The following is a 22,963-nucleotide window of genomic DNA, read 5'->3' as shown; positions in this document are numbered from 1 at the left end:
GAAACTGTAAAAATGGAAACAGTTTGATAAGAAGTCCATTAAACATTTGTTTGGTCAGGCATTTTTCTGTGCTTTCTATAAAGCTGTGAACTCAGTAAACAAATCTTTACCCACGAATAAAATCTGAGCTTATATTCTTCTCGATAAGAAAGAATATTATGTATTATGTATATTCTACTAGATAATGAAGATAATATTTCACATGTGTTACGTGTAAATGTAGGCGTGGAAGTGAGACTTAATGTCATACATGTATATAAGAAAATTAGGCAAGAGGGCCTCTGTTCAATATCATCTGAGCCAAAGTCCATCAAGTAAGAGTGAATTTTACAAGGATCTGGGAGGAATCCAGAAGAGGAACCTGTACTGGGATAGTAGATGTGTGGGCACATCCAAGCATCAGAGAGCTCCTGGTGTGAGCAGGGCAAGGCGTGGGAAGCAGGCAGGAACAACAGACAGGAACAACAGACAGGAACAACAGACAGGAACAAGAGACAGGAACAACAGACAGGAACAACAGACAGGAACAACAGACAGGAACAACAGGCAGGAACAACAGGCAGGAACAACAGGCAGGAACAACAGGCAGGAACAACAGGCAGGAACAACAGGCAGGAACAACAGGCAGGAACAACAGACAGGAACAACAGGCAGGAACAACAGGCAGGAACAACAGGCAGGAACAACAGGCAGGAACAACAGACAGGAACAACAGGCAGGAACAACAGACAGGAACAACAGACAGGAACAACAGACAGGAACAACAGACAGGCAGCGTTTAGGAAGCAAAGGGCCTTCTGAAGAAATGCAAATCAAAACTACTTAGAGATTGTGTCTTACACCAGCCAGAATGGCAAAGATAAGTAAAACAAATGAGACCTCATGCTGGTGAGAAGGTGGGTAAGGGAAACACTCCTGCATTGCTGCTGGGATTGCAAACTGTTTTCCCCTGTGGAAATGAGTGTGGCAGATCTTCGGGAAGCTGGGAGGAGATTTGCCTCAAGATCCAGCTGTGACACCCTGGGCCACATATCCAAAGGACTCTACCACAGTGACACTTGTTCATTCACGTCCGCTGCTCCTGCCGAGACTGGAAGCTGCCGAGATGCCCATCAACAGACGAACGGATTATTAAAATGTGGTGGATTTGTACAATGGAATATTGTCTACTTGTCTAAAAAAGTGAAATCATGTGTTGGTTCCCAGCACATTTGAATTAGGATTCTCACATCCACAAAGACAATCCTAGGAACCTTCTAGGCATGGGGAATGTGAGTCATTTAGACAAGTCACTTCCTCTGGGATGCTACTTGAGATTAGAATGAAGTTCTTAGGTCTGGTATGATGGCCTGTGACTGTAACCCCAGTGCTCGAGAAGTTGAGGCAGGGGGATTTCTGCAAAATTGAGACTAGTCAAGGCTACACAGTGAGTTCCAGGCCTAGGCCACATAGAAGGACAAATGTAATATCCTTTTAATATATATATATATATATATATATATATAAATATATATATATATAAAACAGAATATAATAAAAAAAACCCTAACCCCTTCTCAATGGTCCCTTTTCTTAAATCCCAACATGACTGACATTAGATTACCTTTCTTTTCCTATATTTCCTTAAGCTCAGCATTCAACTCAATTTTACTAAAGTAAAGGACCCTCATATAGAGAAGAAACTCTTTTCTCTTTTTTTCCTTCCTTTCTTTTTCTTTTATTTTTTAAAAGAAAACAAACTGTCTTTTTTCATTTTACATACCAATCCCAGTTTCCATTCACTCCACCTACCCCCACCCCAATGACTATTCAGAGAGCATAAGGCACATTGCTTTGGGGAAGATCCAAGGCCCTCCCTACTATATCTAGGCTGATCAAGGTATCCAACCAAAGAGAATAGCTTCCAGAAAGCCAGTGCAAGTAGTAGGGACAAATCCTGGTGTCACTGCCAGTGGCCCCGCAGTCTGCTCCAGCCAGACAACTGTCACCCACATTTAGAGGGACTAGTTTGGACTTATGCTGGTTCCTTCCAGGTCTAGGTGGAGTTGGTGAGCTCCCATTAGCTCAGGTAAACTGTTTCAGTGGGTATCCCCATCCTGGTCTTGACCTCTTTGCTCATATTCTCATTCCTCCCACTCTTCAGCTGGGCTTTGGGACCTCATCTCAGTGCTCCACTGTGGGTCTCTGCCTCTGTTTCCATCAGTTGCTGGATGAAGGTTCTATAGTGACATCTATGATATTCATCAATCTGAATATATGTCAAGGCCATTTTGGGCACCCTCTCCTCTGTTGCTTAGGTTCTTAGCTGGTGTCATCGTTAGGCAGAGGTGGGAGGATTGGCAATTTGAGGCCAGCAAAGCCATGCACTAGATGTAAACAAAAAAAGGGAAGAGACATCTTGTCTACATAAGGATTCTCTCTAACATCACTGACACTTCTGCCAGGGTTCAGTTGACTCCTGTGTGGCTCTATCACTGAGGACAGGGAGACTGTTCCTCAGAGGCTGGCTCTCACAGATCCATTGGGGATTTTGAGCTGCCCTGGACATGAAGGTTATTCCAGGAGCCTTCCGATCTATCCCAGCTGTGGTAACACCTCCCTTATTTTCCTCAGCAGCTGGTAGCACCATGCCTTTTCCTAAAATCAAGAGGGGGTACCCACCCCAAAGTCTCCCCTCTCTGTGTCAAAAAAAGTGAAATCATAAAATTCACAGGTAAATGGATGAAACCTACGTACAATGGAAGCTTGTTAACATATAAACATAAAATATAAACGCAAATGAATGGGGAGATAACAGGGCTGCTACTAGACATGTTTTGCCACCAACCTATACCTCCAGAGCAAGGAATTGGTTTCATTTAATTAAGTTTTTGAACAAAGGAGCCCTATTGAAACCCCTAGAATACACGGGCTATTGTGATAGCTATGGCTTGTTCTCCACAAACTGATGGGACGGCCCTATTGCTGAAGATCACACTTACATCTCTCATAGACCATGGAGAAGTCAACCCGGTGTCTGCCTAGAGCCCTTTTCATCCCTGTTGTTAAAAGTTAATAGTGCTGGAAGGTGCTTTGCACACTTCTGGGGGATTGTTAATCACCAGTCCAGCTACAAGTCCTGAGGTCTACAGTGATGGCCTGCCTGCATGGTAAACTGCACAATGCATAAACTTGTTAAAGTAACCATAAGGTCTACTCAGTGAGATGGAGCCCATACCTGATACATCCAAGAACCTGACAGTAGATAGGGCTTGGATCTAGGGGAAAAACCCAGTAGAACCCACTCTTCTGCTAAAGGAACATAGCAATAAAATGACTGCAAACAACCTTCTTCTACACCATTTGACCAGTGTCTGAGTTATCATCGGAGAAATTTCCTTCTACAGTAGATGCAAACTAACACAGACACCCACAACTGGAAAATGTGCAGACACTGAGAGACTGGGGAAAACTCAGCCCTAAATGGGATGTCTCTATCAAATATCTCTCCTCGGAGCCCAAGAAAGACAAGGTGGAAAGATTGTAAAAGCTGGCGGGGATGGAGGGCTCCAAGGAAATAGTGTCTTCCAGACACAGTGGGGCTGACGCACACTTGCAGAGACTGTGGCCGCGTGCACAGGTCTATGCTAGATGGGGTCACAATGCTGGGAGTAGAAAAGGACATAAGCTCCTATCACTAACCACTGACAGCTGTTGGCAAAGGAACAACCTGTGCTCTTGGGTGCAGTTTCACTGGGTACACGAACCATAACTAAGGGCAGGTCACACGCCCAACAGCAGATTGATGGCATAAAACCAACTCAGTATTAATTTTAGAGAATTTTTTTCAATTTATATTTATGTGTTTGGGCATTTTTAAACCTTATTTGTCTTTTGTTCACATATTATGTTTTCTTATTTTATTTTTTCATGGATTTTATTTTGTGTGTGTCTCTCTGTGTATGCGTTTTTTTCATTATTTTTTTCTGTTCTTTTCTGCCTGCTTTTTTTTTCTAAAGAGAGACAGAGAGAGAATTGCATGGAGTTGGATGGGTGGGGATGTGGAGAGGATCTGAGAGGAGATGAGAGAAAGGAAGCCACAATCAGAATAATATACTGCAGGAAAAAAATAACTTCAATAAAAAGTAAATTCCTAGTATTGACTGAACTTTGTAAGATTCTACTAATGAGTTCAAATTGTGAAGCAAGTAGTGCATTTGCTTACATAGATTTTAATCAAAAGCTACTCTACTTGCTCCTTTAGAGAACTCCTTAGAAAGGAGCAGAACAGCAGAGTCCAAAGGCTAAACACAAAATGATGGTAATTTGATCCAGCTTGGCACACAGGAAGCAAACATAGGTTCTCTAATTCGGACATTAGATTCCGTGTAATTGACCCCTCACTAACCACTCCAGTTTTATTTAACGTAAACCTTGTTTGCCCCTTTTTTTGATGTATAACTGGCTATTAATCTGAACACATGGATATTTTTTATCCTCTATTTGGAATCATCTTCATCTTTCTCTCCATGACCCAGCAGAGAGTTCAGCCTTCATGTCTAAGAGTCTCCTCCCTGGAAACGTTCCTGACCTATTGGAAGCAGAGATGCTGGTCCAGACTTTTATACACTATAAAACTTATCTTCTGCTGCTTATGAAGGGTCCTACCAATAGCAATATCAATAACACGTATGCAATTATCCCATATTTAGTATATATTGAAGTTGACCAACTAGAAGAAGTTGGAATTGTGCTCCGAGACTCAATGAACCTAGGATGTTTCAGACTTAGTTATTATTTGGTAATTGTACTTAATAAACTCACGACACCCATTATATCCTTCTTTGTACATTTGCAAATGCAAAGGGAACAATGTGAGGAAAATTCTGATAGCTTGAATCTCTGCCACAACTGAATTAAAAGTTTAAAGCCAAAATTTGAGTAGACAATCAACGCATCAATTGGCAAATCTACTCTTTCTAATGACCAAATCCTGAAACACTATTTTAAAAGTTCAAAACATAATGTTTTCCCATTTTATTATTTATGTGAATTTATAGGTCAGAGGTGTAAAAAAATAAATACACACTGAAATTACTTAGATGTCACTTTCACGTGACATTGAACGGATTTCAGAAGCAAAGCTATCTCAATGCACAAGTGTCTATCTGACTGCAGTCCTGGCCTCTGTGCCCAGTCTTACTTGTATCTTTAGGATTCACCTCACAATACTCTTTAAGAAGGAAATACAGAAGATAATAAAATTCTGTTATAAATGTGGAAAATTTAGATGTGAAATTTTAATTAATTAATTTAATTAATATTATTGTAAATATGTCTATATAACTACAAACAGACTTAAAGGTTTATATTTTATAATATCCATTTAAATATATAATATTAAATTTAAAAAATTATATTTTATAGACCACGGCTGTTGTTGAACCCATGGGGGATCAGTGGAAGAGTGGTACTTCAGACTATTGTATTCAGAAGCTTCAGAGTTTGCAGGTCCAGAGGTAAGAAACTACTGCACCAGGGCAAATTGGCACTTGAAAAGATTTGTTCCAAACTGAACTGATAGTTAAACCATATATAAATGATTTTATTAATTACAATATGCCTACTATTGTGGTTAATCAACCTTTCTCATCTCCATTTAGGTCTATATGTACAACATATTTATCTGTTTCTTCCCTTGAGACATGATTATACCTCATAAGATGATCTCTATTGAGACAAACACACACATTAGTGCATGATGCTTCTATTAGCATTTGTAGTAAGGCTCATCTGAGGTTAGTTTAAGGAAGTTGCCCCAAACAAAGTAAACTTGGATGAACTGGGCCTTCCTTTCGTCTGTTCACATCTTGGGAAATAGTTTATGCTAAGCTTTTAAGGCCAATATCCTGACTGGGAAAAGAGACCAGCACTCCAGTCATGAGTTCTAACACTCCTGGTCTCAGTGCATGGTCATGCTTCATCCTTTGCCTTGTTTATTTATATTCAATATTTGATCCCATCAGGTGGGGGAAATGAATATTAGTTGAACACACTAAAATCGGTCTATGAGTCAGAGATCTGTATTTTAGAATAAACCTTTTTTTTCTTCTGTAGGCACTTTTAAGAGAAGGAGGTCCTCCCCACCGCGGACACACTTATAATGCAATAGTCCTCCCTCAATTTTAGTCTTTCACTTTCTACGCGCTAGCTTCGTTACCTTCTACGTCTGCAAACACATGATCAACATCTACGCATCCATTGTCTTCTACCTGAAAGGAACCCCTCTTACCGTGAAGCCCTCGGAATACGGAAAAGGAACCCCGGAACGCTCGTCTGCTGAAGGACTCACAGGCTTGGGGTCGGACAGAGAACGCTGCATCATCTTGGCTGTCTTAGGACTTGCTGGGGGCACTTTAGCCATGTCTGGATGGAGCACTTTCTGTGGACTTACGTCATCAGGGAGGGGTTTTTCGTAAGGTACAAAGGCTGATTCTAATGCTTTGCCTGGTGACAGTGGGGAGATGGGGGAGTAGAGGACCTTGGGAGATTTGGGTGGGGAAGGAGCCAGCTGGACTGTGGTGTCTGCCCGAAGGTGAGCTGATGAGTACCCAATCTCTAAAGGTGTTGGGCGTTTCTTGTCTTTGGGTGGAGAGGAGGCACCCAGATAAGGAGGGCTCTGTGTGTCTGAATCTGTTTCTGTTTGACATCCTAAACTGCCCCCTTTGTAAGTCTTTTCAGGTGCTGAAATGTGTTTAATTATTTCTACCTTGGCATCCACCCGCGCTCGTATGGAAGGTGTCCTTATGGTTCCCAATGGTTCAGTTTGCACAGATATCTCTGCCACTGTCTGAACCGCTACACTGGAGACTTTGGAGAGGGGTTTGGTCTTGTCACCCTCTGTGGTGCTCTCTCCGTACTTCCCCGGACGGGCTTTTCTCCTTGACCTAGAAGGCACATCCCATTCATCCTGATCTTCGTCATCAGTCTGGACGCTGGTATCAACGCTCTTTTTAGTTCTCCTCCTTCTACTGGCATAGCTCCGGTCAGCAGTTTCTTCGTCGTCAGTTTGGACGCCACTGTCCACTATCTTTTTCAAGTTCCGCGGGTCGTCTGCCAGACTTTCCCCCATCTCTTCATACTGCCCCCGAACTTTAGCTCCAGAACTTCTCTTTTTTGGTTGTTTCTCCTCTTTTACCACAACATCTGTCAGAGGTATCTCTGAAACAGTACTCAGGATGCCGGGCGGAGCGATGTACTGAGTCACCCCATCGGATTGAACAGTGTACCATCCTTGGCTCTGGGGTATTTCAATGGCCATCACAGTAGAAGCAGTGGTAGTGGCATCTTCGGTGGCCCAAAACTGACTGCCCTCCGGAGCAGCATACTGACCCTCCAACATGGCCTGCTCAGTGGTGGTTTGCGGAGAGGCGTTTGCAGAGGGGTCGTAGTTGTACTGGTAGATCTGGCGGAGCTTCTGCTCCTCAAGCTGCTGGTGTAGCTGCTGTTGCAGCTGCTGAATCTGCTCAAGCTGTAACTGCTGCTGAGCTAGCGTCTCCTGCCTCATCATGAACTGGGCCTGCCGCTCTTCTTCTTGCTGGTATAGGAGGTGCTGTTTCATAGACTGCAGCTCCTCCAGCTTCTTTTGAACCATGATCTTTTCCTGCTCTCGGAACCTCTGAATCTCCTGACGTTCCCACTCCAACTCCTCAGCAAAGCGCTGTTGCTTAATTTTCTCCAGCTCCAGGAGCTCTCGCTCCAAGTCAAGCTGCTGTTGCTGCTTGTCTTCGTCAGAGACCATTAGAAGAGTGCTTTCCTCTCCTACCACCTCAGAGAAGCCTTCCGATGCTGTGGTTAAAGCAGGGACAGAGTCCATTGTCTCAGCAGGGAGAGTTTCCATAGTCATTGTTTGCAGACTGGCATTGATGTCAATGCCGGTTACTGAGATGTCTGTTTCTGATGCACCTGTTGTTAGGAAATACGACCGAGGCATTGGCTGGCTTTGATGCAGGGCTGAGAGGGAAGTCAGTGCATCTGTTGTATGAATGCCAGACAAATCCCTGACCGTGGTGCTGAAAATGGAGCCGGGCTGAGTGGTGATAGCAAACGTGGCGGGGATTGGAGTTGCTACTGAAGAATAGACAACACCATTAGAGGACCTCAAAACACTTCCCGCTCCATACTGTGGTCCTGGGGGAGGAGTCATTCTCGCTGTGGAATATTGTGGGGTACTAATCCCAACTCCTGAAATGACTTGGCGTGTTTCTGGGTATGGACCTGTAGTCTTGCTTGAATAATCCATTACCTCACCTGAAATACAGGGTAGAGTTATAGTCCCGTTCTCAGAATGAATGATGCTGTTTGGGTCTGAAAGCCCTTTTATCTCGGTGGATGCAATGGATGGGACGGCATGCAAATCCACAGGTTAACCTAGTTAGGTGCGGAGAAAAAGCAATGTTGGACATGCAGGCACATGCAGACAACGACAACAGCAAGAACCATGAAGAAACAAAAATGCGCGTGTACTGTAAAATATAATTGCCAAGACATCCAAAAGAAAGCAAAAATGTAAAGGAAACCAGAGTAGGGGTATTTTTTTCATCCTGAAACGAGATGCAGAACACCATAATGGCATTTCAAGGCAGCGTCTATGGCTATATCATACTGACCTGTAGATACTCTCCCTGAAGTTAGATCTACTGCTGCATCAGCGCCTCCAGAATAATCAAAAGCATTCTTACTTTTATAGAAAAAATGTCCAGCTTCTGCCAAATTAGTATCAGACATGGAAGGTTTCATTCCACCAACCCCTCTGTAACCGTACTGCCCTGATCTATCGTACTGATAGTGATCGTCCCTGTAACCGAAGCGGTCTTCAGGAAGGGTAGTGGCGGGCTGCTGCGCTGTGCAGCTCCTTCCAAAAGGCAACTTATAAACCATGTCACAGCACACAGCCCTTCTTCCCGCGGTCAGATCAACAGGCTTCTCGTCGTCTTCTATTATTTTGGTCACCACATTGGAAGTAGACTCATCCATTGTTACAACAGTCCTATGAGACTTGGATGTGCTGAGATCTACCGCTTCTCCGTCTGTGATCCCCTGAGATGCGATGCTGTCAGTCCAGCCATTGGTAACACCGACAGGGGGCACAGTGACAGGCTTCGTAACCGCCAACGTCACTGACTGAGCGGAGGGACCTAGCGATAAGTTGATTGGTGCTTCGTCTCTGATGGTGGGAAATGTCTGGCCGCCTGCTACCCTATAGGGTGACTCAGTGTGTTTCGATACGGTAAGCTGGAGGGGTGCTGCCCCCGCACGCTCTCCGCTCACTTGGCTTCCCGTGACTGTTGTGTAAGTTGTAGTATCGGCGCATGTGACAACCGCCACTGTCTCGGAGTCTAGGCCGACTGGAGTTATTAAAGAGGCAGCCGCGCTGAGATTTATGATAGAAGGTTGGATGGCGCTAATTTGTCGCCCATAAACTTCATTTGTCGTGGTCTGCCTTTTCACCTCCGCTGCAGAGGCAGAAAGATCCATACATTTTTCAGCTGCTTTAGCTTCTGTTTTTGGTATTGTGCGTAAATCAATGGCATTACCAGTAAGTGGCAACTTTCCATTTTCCTTGTACGGACGCCTGTCTAGAGCAAGAGGCTCTGGCGGAATGGGTATGGAAACACTTCTGGGAGCGATGCTGGGGGCTGTGCTTCCGGTCGCAGAAACCTGGGTTTTTGATCCTTCTGTTGGAAGGAACTGTGTAAGTGATGTTGGAGCTCCTTGAAATAGAGACGGTGTCACAACAGGGGCAGATGAAAATGTCTCCAAAGCTCCTGGTGCATACAGGGCTGGCTGTGAAGAACTTGGAATTTCTGTAGTTGTCATAGGAGGAACTACAGAAAACACTGTTTCAAGGGAAACTAGATCTTTTGGGGGTGATCCCAAGGGCCAGCTGGTAATGGCTTGGGGAGCAGAAGAATCTGTTGGAGTCCCAGGTTCAGAGGGTAGTGTGATAACCACGTAGGTCTCCATTAGAGACTTAGAGTACCTTGGTGAGGATTTATTGGAGTGTGGGGAAAGCGGAGAGGTAGGGGAAGGCAGTTTGTAATCTGCTGAAGTCACTAAATTCAGGGACATACTTGAAGTTAAAGACAGACCTGTTGGTTTGGGGCATGTGTCTGTTGTTTTTGGTGTAGTGACCGGAATCTGAGGAACTACTGGCTTGGGGGCAATTGGAGGTTTGATCGGTTCTGGCCGATGTGTAAACACAAGTCCAGTTGGAATTGAAGCAGGCTTCGGAGGGACAGGAGGCGGTGCGGCGGCACACACTTTGGTTGCAGGTTGCCCATTACTCCTCTGAGCAGCTGTGACCTCCACTGTAGTAACAACATCAACGTGGGTTGTAGCGATAGTTGTTGGAGTCACTGGAGCTTGAGCGGCCACCTTTTTTTTAGGATGAATAGTTGGCTTAGGTGAAGTTGCTGGGGGCAATGGTGGAGGTGGGGGAGGAGGAGGTGGTGGAGGAGGAGGTGGAGGGGGAGGAGGGGGTGGCTGGGCTGATATGTCCAAAGAAGAACTTCGGAAAAATGGATGAGATTTAGGAGGACCGGCTGATGGTAACCTATATGTGGGCTTTTCCTGACTGGAGACCTTTCCAGATACAGAATATGGAGATACAGGCTGTTCTTTCATCTGAGGGGCTATTACGGAAGGAGGTGTTTGGACCAACCCAGTTTCAGGTAAGCTGATTTTTGAGAATTCAGCCTCGGACTCTTCCCTTTTGTCTTTGTAAGCATCCAAAACCTCTAGAATAATTCCATCCCCAGTTTCTGTCTTGCCTTTTATGGTATCTTTTTCAGATGTAGGTAAGTCCGTGGACACAGTGTCAGCGTGTGGCCTGTCAGCTTTAGGTCCTACAGTTTCTGTGACAGAAGGGGCCATACTAGAGAAGGAAATTCCAGCATGCTCTCCATCAATTCTACTTTCAGGCATGATGGTCCGATCTAAGGACACGCCTATGTCTTCTGGGTAGTCTATGACACTGCCTGGAAAATAAGTCGAGGAAGAAATCTCCTCAGAGTCTTCAAATTTAGTTAATCCTCCCGCTGGCTCTGTATAAGCAGCGGTTACGCTGTCCAGGGGAGCGACGGGTGAGGAGCTGTCGGTGGTGCAGACGGAAGAAATCGATGACGTAAGAGAAGGTGTGTCAGACGGGGGGACAGACGCAGCACTTTCTGAAGGCTCGGAGTAGGTCAATATCAGTGACTCATGGGCAATTATTTCTTGAATTTCTCTGGTATAATCAGTTACATATTCATCTTCAAGTTCTTCTGTTGAAAAATGTTGGGTTATCTTAACATCTGGGATAGAGAGAGTGGCGCTGCTGGTTGAGTCTGTAAGAGATGCTCCAGAAAGGATGCTTGATGTCAAAGATGCATCTTGCACCCTGTCAAAATCTATAGTGGACTCTGTCATGTCATCCCCGATGGTGGTCTGCAGAGGACTGGATCCATCTGTTACCTGCATCTGTTGCCGCCTCATAAGTTCTTCATAGGCAGCGTCAGCATCTAATAATTTCTTTTCCTCACTGGTAGAAGTAACCATGGTGCCCAGGTCCACTATCTCGTGGCTTTCTGGAATGATATACGAGCTTGAAACTATGTCTTCTTGAGGCACAATGGAATGTAAGCTTTCTAACTCATAAAACTCTTTCTGGAGGTCTGTAATTTTCTGCATAGGATCATCATAAATCTGTTCGGGGAGTCTTATCTTTTGCTCTCTCCCTCTCTGCTGCAGAAATCCATTTTGTTCTTCTTGCCTGGTGAGCAGGCTGCCATCTACAGATCCATTGTATGTGTCCTCTACTAAAGATTCATAAATGTAGTCCTCTATTAACATGCCCCCATACAGCGGCTCTTTTTCAAACACTTCGTCTCGCTCATTTGCAGCTGGGAATGACTTGTATTTGTGGGTTTTATGCATCATTTCTTCATACATCTCCTCGGCACTCCTCAGGGCCTTCTGAACACCTTCTTTCTGCATCACAGATTGCTCATCTGTGGGTGAGTACAAAGACACAGCTGTTGGCAATTTATAAACTTTCTGAACTTCTATTATTTTCTCAGGGCTTATTTCAAATCCTTCTGGGTCGGATTCTATGCTAGGTGAGTATTCAGAACATGAGGACCTATGGAGCTCCTCCATTTCTGCCGCCTGGCGCAGTTCTTCTGTGGGAGATGCATCCTCGATGGGAGAGAGATTACTGGGTGGCGTCTTGGGTCTTTCTCTCCTTCTCTGAGCTCGAAGTTCATCTTTGTCTTTCTTTGATTTCTTACTAGAACTCTTCCTTTGTTGCTGCTCTAATTCCCTCTGCTTCTCTTGCTCTTTGAGCAATTCTTCTTCCTCTCTCAATTCTTCTTCCTCTGAAGAATCTTCGATGGTGGGCAAGAGAGGGCCATGTGTTCGGTGCCGCGCTTTGCGCTGCTGTTTGCTTTCCCCTTTCTTGTGGCTGGGGCTGCTGTCGCTGTCCTCATCAAGTGACGACACCGATGTAGGGGACGTGCCAGGAGTGAAGCTGGATGCATGGAGACTAGAGGACCCCTCTCCCCTAGATCTGTCCTCAGGTGAGTCTGTCAGGCTTTCCATTTCTAATTCTGGCTCTTCGTCAAAATACAAAGTTGTTTTTTTCTGAGAGGATTCCGCGGAGTATTTTTCTGCTGTCGTGCTGTTGAGTTCGATCGTCTTAAAACGACGTAACCCTCCGCCTCCAGCAACGACGAGTTCTTCGCTCTCTTGACTTTTAGTTTCTCGGAATTTGAGCTCAGGACTGTCATCAAATGTTTCGTCGTCCTCGTCATGCCAGGAATGACGTCTCCCTGCGTCATCATCAAAGCTAGTGGTACTCTTGCGAGTCAGTCGTCTGTGCTTCCCCACTGTGCTTTTCCCTTTGACTTTGGCTTCTTCCCTTTTCTGGCTCTCAGGAAGACCGCCAATCTCTTTGAGCTGACTCCTGATGAACTCATCGTCTTCAGAGCCAGAAGCATCCTCATCCGCACTCATTTCGAGAATCTGTTTTCGAATGAAGTCCTCTTCTTCCCCAGAACCTTGACTGTCTTCCTGTTTATACTCATCGCTGCTTGAGGAGCCAACACTGGTTCTCCGCTTTCGACGTACAACAGGGGAGTTTTCACTTTCGCTGCTGTCTTCCACGGAATCATAGGATGCTCTTCTTGGACTCAGGTCATCAACCAGCTCAGGCTTTTCTTTATGGTCCTTCCTGGAAGGAAAGCCTTGTTGGCTATCCCTTTTGGAACTTTCTTTCTTTTCTTGGCCCTCTTTGACCTCTTCTTCCGAAATAGTAATATCCAGCATTTCAGACTGGATCTGAGGCTTTTGTTGGTCCTGAGGCTGCTCAGGAGAAACCTTCTGGGGCTGTGCTTTCTTTTCTGATTTATCACCCAGTGTACTCGCCTGAGCTTCCAATATGGATAGTACTGTGCTTTCCAGCTTCGCTAGGTCCGAGGGGCTGGAAGGGCTGCTTTCTTGTGAGAAAGAGTCCTTTTTGAGTCCTTTGAGCAAATCTTTGTCATCGCTTGGTATAAGACTTGGGATTTCACCAAGAGAACCTGATATTCCATCAGAAGAGTAGCCCGTGTCACTCAGACCTTGTGGGCTCTTGGGCTGCTGAGAACTGGAGGTGTCGGACTTGTCTTCTTCCTTTTCCTAGTGGAGGGGAAAAAAAAATCACAGGCAAATGTATTAGAGTTGAACTAATCACGTGGCTTCACCATTATTATTAAATAACCATCAATAATTGAGGAATAAATATGGAAAAATCCAGCTATGTGATGATAGTTTTTGTTTGTTTGGTATCATTGTTGTTGTTGTTTTCTGACACAGGGTTTTTTTGTGTAGCTTTGGAACCCATTCTGGAACTTGCTTTATACCCCAGGCTGGCCTCGAACTCACCAAGACCTGCCTGCCTCTGCCTCTGCCTCTGCCTCTGCCTCTGCCTCTGCCTCTGGAGTGCTGAGGTTATATGTGTTTTCCACCACCACCTGGCATAAGATGGTATTTTCAAAAAAAAAAAAATCTTTGTATGAGAACAAAATTGAGAACAGTTGATATTCACTAACTTAGGTTAGTTTTCGTTTAAACTAAATTTAAATTACATATTCATTCTCAATTTCGCTTGATTTTCTTTCATTAATTTCACGAGGCCCCTTTACATTTTAATTTCACTTTCCTTCAAGTACATTCTCTGTATCAGTACATTTATTTTGTGATGGAGTTCAAATGGTTAAAAGCAAAGGTCAGTCTCTGTCTCTTTCTCTCATGCGTGTATGTGTCTCTTGTCTGGCCATGCTTGGACGGCAGAGGAGAACATTGGGTGTTCTATCATTCTTTGTCTAGTTCCCTTAAGACAGGATCATTCACTGGACCTGGAGCTTGCTGTTTTTGGCTATGCTAGATGACCAGTGAGCCCAAGAAATCTTCCTGTCCCTGTCTGTCCTGTCCCAAGTCCCTACCCCAGGACTGATGTTACAGGTGTACAAGGCCACACTTATTTCTTACATGGGTGCTGCAGTCTGAACATGGATTCTTGTCATGATCATACAGCAAGCAATCTTTCTTTCTCCCTCCCCCTTTTCCTCTCCTGTGTGTGTTGTGTTTTTTCTTTAATTGAAAAGTTTTCCATAAATATTTGATTATGGATTTTCCTCTTCCAACTCCTCTGTGCTGAATAGCTTTATTTCAACTTGACACAAGCTTGAGTTATCTGAAAGGAGGGAGCCTCAACTGAGGAAATGCCTCCATAAGACCCAGCTGTAAGGCTTTACTCGTGATTGATGGGGGAAGGCCAGCCCATTGTGGGTGGTGCCATCCCTAAGCTAGTGGTCCTGGGCTGAGCAAGCCGTGGGGAAGCAAACCAGTAAGCAGATCCCTCCATGGCCTCTGCATCAGCCCCTGCTTCTAGGTTCCTGCCCTGTGTGAGTTCCTGTCCTGACTTCCCTTAGTGATAATGTTCTTAGAAGTGTAAGCTGAAATAAACCCTTCCCTCCCCAAGTTTCTAGGTCATGGTGTTTCATCACACAGCAACAGTAATTCTGACTCGGAATCCTCCCAGGTCCCTCCTGCCTCCTCTCCACCCACACATCTTCTTCCTCTCTCTCCTTATAGAACAACGGAGACAAAACAAACAGGCTGCCATCAGAGCAGTCCGCTAATACACGGTCTTCCTGAGTGGACAGCGCGACCTCACCGCGTCCCACAAGATGACACAGAGCAGGGATGGGAAGCACAAGAGAGTCTCAGTGGATGACTTCATTAGTTAATGCTGCCTCCCATCATCCACAGCAAACACCACGGTTATGGAGGAAAATCAGCCAAAATATGATCTTCCGTAAGTTAATTTTGATAGTTTATAATACAGATTTTTGAAGTCCGCCCTGACATCTTTATAAAAGAAAAGGTTAAGACTACATAGAACATAACAAAGAAAAGCAAAAGGGAATTCATGAAGTGCTAACACAAAACATTAAAATCCTTTCTCTGCTCCTGCCGGTGTATGGCTTTCCCGTGTGCCTACGCATCTTGCACTCCTTTGCACTATGTTCTTCCTTCTCAGACCTTCTGGTCCTGTCTGCCCCACGCGCTTCACGGGCTTCCCTCACCAAGTCTGGTGAGGCTGCTTCTGTGCTGTTCTCTCTATTGTGTATTAAACGGTAGCAAGTGTGCAAAGGCTCATTCTGTAGATAATATGCTAGGAGTGACCGATGGAGAATCAATTAGTTGTTTCTAATGCCCCTCACTGGAAGGTTCAAAGGAGAGTCGTGCTCACCAGGGTACACTTTGGAATGTTCATTTTTACCCCATTAACTAGATTTAGGTCTATATAACCTCACATAATAATGTGTTCTAATTAACTACATAGTTTAGCTGTGAAACATCAGATCACCCAGTGATCAGGTTCTTTGCTTCAATGATTAAAGGCACCTACAAATTAATCTTTATTACTGCTATTAATCATTTTAAAAAGGAATTGGACATATCAGGACTTGGCAACCATTTGTCTTTCTTGTAGCTAACTGGTCCTTGACACTGCTTCATTAATAACACTTATAAACAAGGGGAAATTAGATGTAGATTACAGTCTGTAAGACGTATCCTGTTTTCTCTAATTATTGAACTTTAAAGTGGGTGTTTGAAGTACCACAGACTAGAATATGGTCAAAAGATTCATGTGAAGGCAACATAATGTGGGCCATTTTACCACCAATTTCTCATTACATCAGACTAAAAGATTGGAGACTTTTTCTCATGTGCTTCAAAAATTTGTAACAGTATACTTATTTCAAGAAAAGTATTAATCTATTTAGTGAATTAATATTTATATATAAGACTATAACAAACATACTTTTGAATAACGTAGAACACACACATATATAATGTTATAAAATATCTAAAATGTAAACTGTTATGGACTTTTAAAAATTCACTCCTTTTCATTTGAACCATCAGGAAATTGATATCTGTATTTTCTGTTTCACTTTTAACACGTAATACTGTATAGAATCACTTCCGAAATTCTAAAATGAGAATACCATTTCAGTTAAATTACTTCCGTATGCAAGTTTTATCACCTTTGATAAAGTCAGTAAGGCTGCAGGCTCAGCTTTAACATCGCAGTGTTACTTTCATTCCCCTAAAGAGAACGCTGTCTGTCTGTTCCTAGTGAGCAGCGTGCAGTCCATCACACTGCCCTATAGCATACGGCATGATTTCCATGCATAGAGTTTTAGTTACTTGAGCTTTGCTAATCTATGTATTGAAAAAAACCACTCAAAAATTTCAGGGGCTAAGCTTCAGTTTTTAAATGGACTAACAAATAGTAGGGATTGGAGCATCCCCTTTCCCGAGAGCCTCCCATAGCCATTACTGGACAGCAGACACGTCAGAGAGAAAGCAGTCACGAGTCAGCGCCATCTAAAACTCTTGACTGTACTGGACCTTGTGGGGAGCCTCGTGGGAGAAAATGCACAAAAATACATATGTTCTTTCGAGCGTGTCTGTGCTCTTTCCTCAAGACTTGACTTGAAGCCAGAGGCACTCCACACTGGAGAAGAACAAAAGTTTCTGAAGATAGAAGCGTTAGGAATTGAGTTCTAGGATTCGTATAAAAATGTGCAAAGACAAATAACTGTAAGTGCTTGGTTGGTTTTTCTAGACTTTATTTTAAATGAGCTGATCAAGCACAGGGCCTAGCTTCAATCCTGTATAGAAAGTTTATGTTAGGATGGAGGGCAAATAGGAGTAACTTTTATTTATTTATTTATTTATTTATTTATTTATTTATTTATTTAAGATTTCTGTCTCTTCCCCGCCACCACCTCCCATTTCCCTCCCCCTCCCCCAATCAACTCGGACAGAAATATGAGTAACTAAAGCGCTCCAATCGCAAACAAGGCAGGCACTGCATTCTATGCTGAGAGATAGCTTGACTGTTGGCCCTTCAGCTACTTTAACAGAAATCAAAGCCCACATTAAAATCTACGCTAACCCTAGTTTCCTTCTGGAGGATAGCAGTTCTCAGTAGAGAATATGGAACAAAGACGGAAAGTTTCCTGCGTGGATATATAGGTGAAAATACAGAATATTATAGTGACATGACTTAAAAATATGAAACTGAAAAGTTTAAAGAGGTATATTTTTAAATATATATCATATTTAAGTAGATTCTCATTTTAATATATATTCATTTAATTTTGCTTAATAAACACAGTTTGGAAATTTGAATAAAGAAACTGAATGATGTAGCAATGAAGAAATAAAAACAACACAATATTAAAACAACTTACAAATTGATAAATGAATATAAAATAGTGCAGATATACAAGCTGTGAAAATCGCCCAAAAGAGTGTGCCAAAAGTTAGAAAGAGAAATGGATACTAAGGAAAGAACTTAAGTCAGAAGTGTCACAGGAGAAAAGTCCTCACAGGTAGGGGCTGTGAATCGAGGCTTTATAATCAGAACCGCACTAAAATCCTCATTCTGCTATTTTCCTCCAAGTATACTTGTATTTGGAGTATAAAATCCAATTTCCCTATTTTTTAAAACAACCACCATGATGGTTACATTATCAATATTTGTGTAGGTTAGATAGAAGGAAATGGGATTTATAAAAAGAACCTTGAATGTGGTAAGAGGCAAATGAGGAGGATTCCTTGGATTTTTAAATGGCAATATAAAAAGGAGTCAATATAGGGAGCTCTGCAGCAGGGGAGGTTGACTTTCAGTCGTGGGGGGAGGGGATGGCATCCAAAGGACAGCAACTCAGGTGGGGTTTCGGTGTTGACATTGCAGAGACACACAGAGAAGTCCAGACAGCTACAGAGGGGAGAAACACATTGAAAATAAGAATCACATTGAAGTGTTTGTGGTTTTGATTTCTCACTGGTAGAGGGTGGTGAGCCTTGCAGGGGAGTTATATTGCAGACAGATATCACAGGGTGAAAAACCCTAGCTAATCTGTTTAGCCAGGACTACACACTGTGGGTACGGGCAGCCTGACCACTATGCAAATGTCTCAAGGTGGGAAAACAAAACATTAGAATGTTTATGATAGCATTTAAATGCAAGACAGAAAGTTTTAGTTTGATTTTGGAAATAGACCGATAGTACTGGTGTTCTTTAATTTCCTGTTGCTTGTTAACACGGTTTACAAAACCCTCAAGTAAAACTGGAAGTTCTGCTGTAAGAGAAAGTATAGTGAAGCAATCACTTCATTTGTTCACTGTCGATTTAAAACTTATTGTTTGACAAAGAAGAAATATGACTTATATTGTGTCAGCCAAACCCTTTCCTATAGTAGGCTAGTGGCAGATAAAACAATAACACACACACAAACACACACATACACACACACAGGTCATGTGCTAATAAAACTTACAATGCAAAGAACTCACAAGTGTATCACTAGGGAACTGACCCTTCCTGTATGGCTAAGGCATTTGTCTAGCAGCAAACCGAGGTAAAACAATGATTAAATGAGATCCCACAAGGAGTAAGCAAAATGTGCCAGGAAAACCGATGGAGTCTGCATTTATAACCATTATGAGAATAACAAACTCTGGAGCTCAAGGGAAGCATCACGTAGAGATGTCCTCATGATCAGTAATGGTATGGAGGACCAAGTCCCTAGAAAGTGAAACCTAGCTGGCCTCAGATTAGTGTCTGCAAGACAAGAGGCAAGTAAATGATGGTGTCACGTTACAGAAAGCCAAAAGGAGAGGTGGGTTCTAAAGAAAAATGAGTAATTAGTCAAACATGTTGAGCTTGAATTTACAGTGAGGTCTAAAGGGAAACTGTCTACTTAAATACACGAAAACACAGTTCTGAAACTCAAAACTAGAGACGCATATGCACATGTGATTTTAAGGGTTAATCATGTGACTTCTCTGTATAGAAAAGAAGGAAACTCCAGGGGGAAAATTGGAGACTGGCAAAGAAAAATAAGATAAAAAATGGCAAATGCGGGACCCACAAAAAATGATCAGAATGAGAAAGAAAATGGTGGAGATGGGTCAGCAGCCATGTGTCATGGTGAACACAAAATAGCAGACCCCCAAACTAATTAGGCAATTGTAATTTCTGCTTGTGGTTATAATAGATGTACAATAGGTAATTTTTCTGTGAATCATCAGTGTCCTCTATGAATTAAATTATTTAATTAGGTAGAAGATATTTTGTGGACCTCTAAGTAGCTTATATTTTAATTCTTATGTATGTATACACACACATATATACATAATAAAATTGGCTTTTAATTAAAATGAATATACTTTGAAAGAACAGAGTTCCTTTAAAATGGCAGAATTGCTTATGCAAATATTACTTAAAACGGGTCATTCTTGAAACTTTTAACTAAAGGAACAGTATACAAAGTACGTAGTACTCTATACTATATGCAGATAATAACCAATCCTCCATATTAGAAAATGACACTAAATCATGAGAAAAATCTAGAATAACTAAGAATATGTAAATTTACTTTCCCTCTGGATTTTAACCATGAACTTTTTTTTTAACCATGAATTTTGTGGCTGACCGCAGATTAGAAATCTATCAAAAAGGAAATCAAAACGAAGCAACAACAGAAACAACAACTTGCCTCTTACAAAATCTTAATAGATTATTTTAGGTACAGAGAAAAACTGACTTATACTCCCATTGTGTAATTAAAACACTAACATGGAGCTATAGGAAATCTTTTCATTGTTCTCTATGATTTAGAGAATTTTGTCTCTATGCTTTATGGAAGTTGACTAAGGCAAAACGCCATTGCTTTTCACTTAAGTGCCAAAAAAAAAAAAAAAGTAGAGTTCTCTGAAACGTAATCCACGGTTTAAAGGTTTTCACATCCATCCTATCTGTGACCGGCTGAGGCCCTAAGCAAACCTAGAGAACTGCGCGCACGCAAAGCTACGATGGTAGGAAAGACAACTTACCGGTTTGTCTTTGCCAGGCCCCACCAGGTCAGACTTGGCGCTGCCTTCCGCCGGTGGCGGTTTCTCCGCACCGCTTTCCCTCCCTCCTTCCTTGGGCAAAGTCTGAGGTGTGTCCCTGGGCAGATCTTCAGTCCTGGCCTCGGGCTGCCCCTCTCCTGCCACTGCCTTGGCGGCCACCCCTGCTGTGGGCTCTTCAGGAATTTGTGCTTGAGCTTTAAGTATTTCAGGTTTCTCTCCCCCCTCCAAGGCCAGTGGCTTTACTTCTGGGGGTAATTCCTCATCTCCCGGGGTTGGCTTCTTTCCTTCAAGGGGTGGTTTTTCTTCAGCAGGTGCCGACTTCTCGTCAAGTGGCTTCTTTCTCGTTTTATCTTCGGGGAGTGGTTTTTCCTCTTCAGAGGGTGATTTCTTTTCTTTCCAGGCCGAAATTTTGCCTTTCTCTACTTTACTCTCTTCTGGTTTTTGATCTATGGTGACCGTTGCAAGGGTTTTCTCAATTAGTGGTGTCTCTTTTTCTGGAATAAGTTTTTCAGTTTCAGTTTTGACTTCTGTTTCCTTCTTTTTATCTTTTACAGGGGCCCTCGCTGTTTTCTGAGACGGTGGTTCGGCAGGGACAGGCACAGGAGATGCCTTGGGTCCTGACGATACAGGAGGCATTTTGCCTGTATCTCCAAGTTGTCCTGAAATTGCTCTCTGCGTCTGGCAATTTAAACAAAGCCATTCTTGAATCTGTAAAATGAACAGCAATGAACAGATTAGGATTACAGCAGACTTTCAGCGCATTAGTCAAAATGAAAACTGAAAATGTCTAGTTATTCGGTTGATTGTTGATAGGCCCAGGGAAAGTTATTCCGTTCTAAATCATAAAAAGCATCATGGAAAAAATGTAAAGAAGATTATTTAAAATATAAACATGGGCAAAATCTATAACGACTACCAATTTCTATGTCCACCACCACTTGGAAAAAGCAAGGGGCAGAAGAATGAACTTTAGGAGGACCCAGAGAAACACTTATTTAGAGTTTGGCACAGGAAAGAAACCTGTAAATTTGAAAGAAATATTATTTTAAGCCAGGTATCTTAAAACTTAGCATTTCCATCATAAATTTGCTTAAATACAATTACATTACATAATATGTTTAAAACTAAAAAAAACATTATTTGAATTTAGTTTAGCAACTCTTTATCTCTTGGTATCAACCAAATAAATTCCCACCAAGTTGCATGGACTTTTCCAGAGTCACTCATGTGTAATTCTCTATCTTCGTTCTAATTAATAAAATGATTTCATTTTTAATACTAGTTACATTATTCACCAGTTAAGCAGAATAGAGTCATAGATCAAATTGTTTGCCATGTTTGTTTTTTTTTTTAAAGTATTTTGTTTTTCTGACTGAAATGCCTCCTTCTGGGACTGCTTCTCAAGGGCCAGGAGACTGGAACACTCTTCAGCAGATCCCCTGATCAACTACAGTTTCCTTGAGGGCTATTTTAGCAGAGCACCAAGAGAAGAAAAGAGGACCCACCACTTTGAGAACCATCCAGCTCACTGTTTTTGCAATCTAAGTCATGAAAACTACTTTCTGAAAAGAGCACAAGGCAAAACAATCACACGGGAGGCAGATGCAAGGTTCGGGGCAGACATTATCCTTGACTTTTGTGTTTTGTATTTTGTCTTCCATTATATGTATTTTCATATAAAAGACAAAGGCTGTACATGTTGCTTCTTTCTAATCATTAGCATATAATGTGTATTTGTTATGCAAGGAACAAGGTGGGAGGGTCCTATAAATAAGTCTGCCTGCTGTCTTATGTGTCATTGTCTCTGGATAAATTCAGTTTCAAATTGCTTTTCATCCTGGATGCTCTCTCCAGGTGCTCGGCTTAAATCCCTTGCAGAAAAATCACTTACTGCAGTGATTCAGTGGAATACTATCAGAGAAAAGTCTCATTTGTTCCCCCTTTTTATTTTTCTATTCTTTATAGACGTTATAAATGGTGCTTAATCTATTTGACTATTTTGTAATCTGTTAGGGGTTATAGATCCTTAGTTTCTCCTCTAAAGTACAAAGATAAAAAGACAACCCTTCCTTTCAGAAAGCCCTGACTTAAAACAGTAGGATGCATGTGGACGCCTTTGCTGTTGGTGTGTATGGCCCCTCAATATCAATCCTTTCTTAAATTCCCGCGAAAGCATCTCTGGTGTGAACTACAGTGTTATGTAACAATCTGCTTCACGAGTCATGGGAAAGAAAGTGACTTGGTCACTTGTCAGACAGGGCTGAGTAAAAGAGAAAACCTCCAGAGCACCGGTCTTGATCTGTGCTGCGGCTCAGAAGTCATTACTTAATTGAAGCCCATCTGAAGATACCATCATTATTCATATTTTGAACTTGATGTTTCAAAAAAAAACCCCCAAAACAGACAAAAATAGCAGTCTCACAGGGCTGTTTTGATATAAGGAGTCTAAAAATCACAAGCACAG

General features: G+C 42.6%; 1 protein-coding gene across 3 annotated transcripts in view; it reads right to left on the bottom strand.

Annotated features, from left to right (window-relative positions):
• The window catches only part of Pclo (piccolo presynaptic cytomatrix protein), a 270,157-nt gene that overhangs the window by 120,348 nt on the left and 126,846 nt on the right, over positions 1-22,963 (bottom strand). For 2 of the 3 annotated variants that reach the window (XM_075956228.1, XM_075956227.1), the window contains exons 4-6: positions 20,482-21,207; positions 8,649-13,695; positions 6,272-8,289 (exon numbers count right to left, since the gene is read on the bottom strand). In XM_075956228.1, coding sequence (XP_075812343.1) covers positions 6,272-8,289; positions 8,649-13,695; positions 20,482-21,207 — 7,791 coding nt within the window. The remainder of the gene's footprint in view (positions 1-6,271; positions 8,290-8,648; positions 13,696-20,481; positions 21,208-22,963) is intronic. The other variant, XM_075956229.1, reaches the window with a different exon arrangement.

Source organism: Microtus pennsylvanicus, chromosome 22 (genome assembly GCF_037038515.1).
Source record: "Microtus pennsylvanicus isolate mMicPen1 chromosome 22, mMicPen1.hap1, whole genome shotgun sequence".
Taxonomy (NCBI): Eukaryota; Metazoa; Chordata; class Mammalia; order Rodentia; family Cricetidae; genus Microtus; species Microtus pennsylvanicus.
This window is presented reverse-complemented; position numbering and strand designations above follow the sequence as displayed.